The 5,766-nt window shown below is 52.5% G+C and overlaps 2 protein-coding genes across 2 annotated transcripts in view; both read right to left on the bottom strand.

Annotated features, from left to right (window-relative positions):
• Positions 1-768: 768 nt before the first annotated feature.
• Positions 769-4,125, bottom strand: slc52a3-2a (solute carrier family 52 member 3-2a). Its single transcript, XM_008402439.2, has 4 exons — positions 3,436-4,125; positions 1,812-2,812; positions 1,213-1,336; positions 769-1,143 (listed from the first exon to the last, which is right to left on the bottom strand). The coding sequence occupies exons 2-4, from the start codon at positions 2,798-2,800 to the stop codon at positions 934-936; spliced, it is 1,323 nt and encodes a 440-aa protein (XP_008400661.1). The 5' UTR covers positions 2,801-2,812; positions 3,436-4,125; the 3' UTR covers positions 769-933.
• slc52a2 (solute carrier family 52 member 2) overlaps positions 4,122-5,766 on the bottom strand; it is a 7,891-nt gene continuing 6,246 nt past the window's right edge. The window contains exon 4 of the mRNA XM_008402438.2: positions 4,122-4,879. Within this exon, the coding sequence (XP_008400660.1) occupies positions 4,607-4,879 (273 nt within the window). The 3' untranslated portion in view covers positions 4,122-4,606. The remainder of the gene's footprint in view (positions 4,880-5,766) is intronic.

Here is a 5,766-nt window from a genome sequence, read left to right as displayed (position 1 = left end):
CTTCATCCAGCAGCTTTTCTGAACTCAGTCTATTAGTTTGGGGGGAAAACTGAAAACTGAATATGTCCTAAAAAGCTCATGAATATCTGCATGCTGACCGGAGCAGAACATCTTTCTGGACGCTGCGCGGAAATAACTAGATTTTATTTTTTATTTACTGTAAACTTCTGAGGTACGTGACGGTACGCGACGGTACGCGGCGGTACGTGACGGTACGCGGCGGTACGTGACGGTACGTGACGGTACGCGACGGTACGCGGCGGTACGTGACGGTACGCGGCGGTACGTGACGGTACGCGGCGGTACGTGACGGTACGTGGCGGTGCTCCACCCCACGGCCAACCCGCCGCTGGTCTGGCTCTGCTCGTTGTCCGCCGCCATGACGACCACGCTGGTTAGTGATGACGTGTCCTCGCTCTCCGGCGCCGTGATAAAAAGCGTCCCGTTTGCAGTGATGGGGCTCCTGACCCACCTGATGGTGTGGGTCACCGGCAGGATCGCTCAGGACCTCCAGCCCCGGCCGGGACCGGCTGCATCCGGTCAAGAGGAAGGCCTTCCGGACCGTCTGCGCCTCCGGCCGTCAAGCTGCTCCGCTACATCCGGTGGCCGCCAGATTCAGGACCAGCAGCTGTTCACGCCAGCAGGCCGGGGTGGGCAGACCAGATGGGTCCCATATGGTGGTGGGGCCCACGCAGGCTGTGGCCCTACATGGTGGGTTAGAGATGCAATGAAGAAACTGAAAGAAAAGTTTAGACAGCGACTCGGTGAGAAGATTCCTGGAGATTTTTATTGTCAAAGCAAACAATGAAATGAAATAAATGAAAACAAAATTATGACAAATGTGCAGATTTAATAAAACTAAAGAGCAAAACATCTAAAACCGAGTGCCACATTTAAAGCTTCCTGATTTATTGGGGAACCCTCATGGGTCCCTCAGGGGCAGCTGGTGCCGCATGGGTCCCCGGAGGAGAACAGGCCGTAGACGCTGACCAGAGGGAACATGGTGACGGCTCCCAGCAGGGAGCCGAGCTGCACCACCGCCCCGCACCACACGAGGGCGCTGTGACCTTCATCCCGCAGGATCACCCCAATGATGACCTTCACGTAGGACAGAGAGAAGATGAAGAGGATCCAGGCGAGCACCTGGACAGAGGAAGGTCAGCATCAGAACCACCAGAACCATCTGGACCCATCAGAATCTCCTGGACCCACCATGATGGCGGCGCCAGCACCGTCGTTGACCAGCAGGGGGCAGGGACTCAGCACCGCCATCAGCATTATGTACGACCCGATCCCGGTTCCCAGAACCGTCAGGAAGCCCAGGAACACCAGCGACCTGCAGAACCACAAGCAGCTGTCAGGAACATCCAGAACCAGAACATGTCAGAATTTTACACCCGTGATGTTGAATCCATCAAGGCAGGAAGTCGATGAGGAAAAACCAAAACTCCTCCTGACGTCATTCTGGATGAAGTTTCAGGTTTTGGAGCGATGGCAGCAGCGGTGGCAGGACTTCGCCTCTTGGCCGGTTGCCGGTTCGATCGCCACTCTGTCATCGTGTCTTTGACCCGCCTTACCTGCTGCAGGTCAGAGCGCCCAGCAGGGGGCGCTGGTGCACGGTCTCTGTCAGACTGTCTAGCTGTGGCTACCGTCTAGTAGCTCTACCATCAGCATGTGAAGGAGTGTGAGGCGCTCTGAGCTGCTCTGGACTTGATGAAGTCCAGTAGAACCTTTTTCTCATTTTAGTCCTGAGAGAAGAAAATGATTGAACGGATATTTGATTATTGATCAGGTATTTGTTCCTGGCTGACCTGATGGACACGAACATGGCGACGAAGCCGGCCAGCGGGTTGGACACGGCGGCCAGCGCGGCTGACAGGTGATAGGCGCCGTTCCCGTAGGGCAGGCAGGAGTAGGACTGGACGGACGGCAGGACCGTGTTGCTCAGGGCGTTGACCCAACCCAGAACCACGAAGATGAAGACCAGCTGCTTCTGGCTGCAGGAGCTGGAACCCAAGCTGCGTCTGGGTTTGTGGTTCTGGGGCCTGAAGGGGTCCATCATGGGCCTCTGCTCGGCCCTCTGCCGGCTGCTCTCCCTGGACCTGGCGGAGTAGCGCGGGTCGGGCTGCTGCCGAGCCACGGCCGGGTGGAGGTCCAGCAGCAGGAACGCTGCCAAGCTCACCAGCATCATGGCGCTGAGGAAGAAGAAGAAGACCTCGGCGGAGAAGTTGGAGGGCTGGTACCGAGCCTCCAGGCGTCCGGCTCCGTAGCTGCTGTGGTTTAGGGACTGGCTGCTGTTGACGCAGCGCACCAAGCCGACGCCCTGGACCAGAGCCGCCAGGGCCGGCAGCAGGCCGCTCAGCCCCTCCCCGATGAAGTAGGAGGTGAGGAAGTGCGGCTGGAGGCGCATCATGAAGGGCAGGAAGGTGACGGAGGAAGTGCAGTCCACAGCCGCCAGGAAGAAGGTCAGAACCAGCAGAGCCAGGCTGCGGGGGGCGCCGGCCACCACCGCCGTCTCCTTCCAGAAGAAAGCCAGCAGGAAGCTGGCCACGGCGCCCACCGCCACGATCACGTAGATGACCGCCGCCTCGTTGAGGACGCCGGGCCGGAGGCGGTGCATCAGGGTGACGACGAGCGGCCCGACGTTGGCCGCCTGGATGAGGACGGACAGGTAGGAGGGCAGGTACCATCCCTCTGGGACCTGCGGGACGATGACAGGAAGCTCCACCCATAGGCCATTGATGGAGACCCAGGAGCCCATCCCGAAGAGGACGGCCAGCAGGTGGGTGAGCACGGCCATGGCGGAGGCGTCCTGCGGGGAGACGCCCAGACAGCAGGCTCAGTCAGAGACCGGGACAGTTCTGGTCTAGTTAAAGGCGTTGATTTCATACAAGAGTTGTCAGTAAAAAGGTTCATATTCAGTCATATTAGCTGATATGACTAATGTACTTACAGTCAGATAATTGATTAGTGAAAACTTTATCAATGCTAAATTTGAAATAATGCATTGGGACCGACTGCAGTCATCATCATTCATTCATATTCAGACTTTCAGTAAATCTGGGTCAGATTTTCTGCGCTCAACTTAAAATGATGCAGAAAACATTTTATTTACATGTCAGATGTCAAAGTTTTATGTGCAGCAGGAGAAAACAGATCAAACTGAGTCCAGATTAATGTGTCGCCGTGAGGAACGGACCCATCCAGCTGCGTGAATCATTCCCATCTGTTAATGTTCACAGGTTGTTGGTTTGGAAACGCTGAGCAACACGCAGTCTAAACGGAAAACACTCCAAAACATGTCCAGAAACTTTTAACGCATGTAGATCATCATAGAAGTCAAATGTAAATCAGCTTCTATGTTAGGAGCTCAAATCTGTTGAATGTTGATGAGATTCTAAACCTGTGGATGGAGACGATCTGCCTCAGACTCACCTGCTGCTGGAGGAAGGAGCCAAAGTCCTGAGCAATAATAACCGGCAGGAGGCCCCGGGTGTAAGCGCTGCTGGGGGTGGGGGTCCTGCAGAAAGCCCGGTCCTGATTGGCCGATTCCCCCTGCAGGGCAGCAGATTCGTCTCGTCGCTTCGTAGAGAATCTGCAGAATTCAGCTAATTCTGCAGAAGCGGATCAAGAGGCGAACGGCCTCAGCTGCATGTTGCTCAGTGGAAAGTCACGTTTTAACAGCTTTGTGGAAAAGGCCAGTCTACAAAACATTCCTACTTATCAGCAAATGTTGGGATAATATGGAAAATGCCAACAATACCAAATAAAAACCATTTATTTTCATTGCATGTCAGAAAATCTTAAGGTTTTGAGTTTTTCTCTGAACTCAAAGGAAAACCTGCATCATGGCTGAAGTTTATTCCAAAAGAACAAAAATGTTATAATTTAGCTGATTTATGGAGGAGGCCGTCAGCTTTACCCTCCAAACTAATCAATTAATGATCGATCGATTACTGGAGGATAAAGACAACAGCAGAAACCAAAACTGTAAAAAAAAAGAAAAAAAACTAACATTTAAAATAAAAACCCAGATTTCACCAAGTTGTTGCTTTATTGTTAGCAGGACTAAACAGGATGGTCTCTTTAAAACCTTTGGGGGTCAAGTAGGGCTGCCCCCCCCCCCCCCCCATCTCCTTATTTATATAAATATTTAGTAATATTCTTTACAAAACCAGAATTTTCCCATAACTTACACGTTTGGCTGTCTGAGGACACATTTTGAATATTAAATCAGGTGTTATGATCAGTTCACCAGATACATTTTACACTTTGCTTAATTAAACATGTGAAGATATGATCTGACTTTGGATGCTGTATGTCTGAACGGCTGCTCACTACGGGCGACTCGCCGTGGTGGGCGTCCCTGATTTGGGTTTCTGACCGGTGGCAGGCCTAAGGTCAGGCCTAAGGTCAAGCCTTAGTCTGAGCATCTGGCATCGGCTGCTTCTGTCTGTCAGCAGGTCACAGAAACAGGAAGTGAGTTTTGGTCCCAAACAGCCGGGAATCAGATCTCATTCCCAAAACATCAAAACAATTTCAGTAAAATGTTCCAACAGAAAGAAAAGTGGAAGGTCAGCAGCAGGCGGCCTTCCTCCCGCTGCCGTCAGTCCAGAACCGTCCGGAGCGCAGGACCAGCTGCGCCCCCTGCTGGAGGAGCTGCAGTCCTGTTGCTGCAGACGTCCACGCAGTCGTGGGCGCGCGCGAACAGCTGGTAGACGTTGACCAGGGGGAACATGGCCAGCGCGCCCAGCAGGGATCCGGCCTGGATGGCCACGCCGGCCCACAGCAGCGCGCCGCGCCCGGCGCCGTGCAGCAGCGCGCCGACCGACGCCTTCAGGTAGGAGAACAGGCCGGTGAACAGGATCCAGGAGCCCACCTGCAGGGGGCGCACACACGCAGCCGGTGAGGCATGGCAGGGGGCGGCCATGTTTCCTCTGGGTTGCTTAGCAACAGAAACAGGATTTCCTCGCAGTAAAACTGTTTTATTGACTTCTATTGATCGGCTGTGGTTGGAATAAACTTTTTCTAAAAACTTTTAAATGCTAAAATTTTTCAATTCAGTCATCTTTTGCATCAGAACCAACATCCGGACCCGGAACATCCAGAACCTTCCGGGTTTTAACCGCATCTCCACCCAACGCATCTGCTGGAGGACTTCCTGGTTTCTGACCAATCAGAGAGCAGAGAGACACGCCCACTCTCATTCACTCCCAGTAGCTCTGGTTCTGATTGGTTCTGGAGAAACCGGAACCGGAGTTGTTCTGATCCAACTCGTATTTCTATCGTTGCTCCATGAGGAATGAATGAATCGCCATGGCAACCAATTAAATGCTGACTGATTGGATTTAATTAAACTGGCAATCAAGTGAAAGTCCAGACTTTCAAAATAAAGGTGACATGTTCTCATCATATTTAGCCAAGAACAAGAAGTGGTTCTGGTTCTGAGCGTTTGGGTTTAACTAAAGTCTCACATCAGGCGCCTCATGCACAAAGCGGCGCGGCCACATAAAAACTGAGCCCCATGTTTTACACACAAGTCGACATGTATAAAAATCAACTTTACGTCAAGGTTTGTGTAAATATCCACATCCTGAATGTACCCAGTTTGGTTGTCTTGGTCCTTTTATCTCATCCTGTGGGTTTTTCCTGACTGGGAACGAGAATAAAACCTGCTGAATGTGACGGCAGCCAATCAGAAAGCGCGGTGAGAACAGAGGGGAATCCCAAACAGCTGACATATCGGAGATGATATGTGGAAATGTT

The sequence above is a fragment of the Poecilia reticulata genome, unplaced genomic scaffold, assembly GCF_000633615.1.
Source record: "Poecilia reticulata strain Guanapo unplaced genomic scaffold, Guppy_female_1.0+MT scaffold_232, whole genome shotgun sequence".
In the NCBI taxonomy this organism is placed as follows: Eukaryota; Metazoa; Chordata; class Actinopteri; order Cyprinodontiformes; family Poeciliidae; genus Poecilia; species Poecilia reticulata.
The sequence above is the reverse complement of the archived record's forward strand: the minus strand, read 5'-3'. Positions and strand labels throughout refer to the sequence as shown.

Coding starts and splice junctions, on each gene's coding strand:
- slc52a3-2a (XM_008402439.2), bottom strand. CDS start 2,800: ATGGCCGTGCTCACCCACCTGCTGGCCGTCCTCTTCGGGATGGGCTCC. Junction 1,337..1,811: donor GCCATGTTCGTGTCCATCAG/GTCAGCCAGGAA, acceptor GTGGTTCTGCAG/GTCGCTGGTGTTCCTGGGCT. Junction 1,144..1,212: donor GTGCTGGCGCCGCCATCATG/GTGGGTCCAGGA, acceptor TCCTCTGTCCAG/GTGCTCGCCTGGATCCTCTT.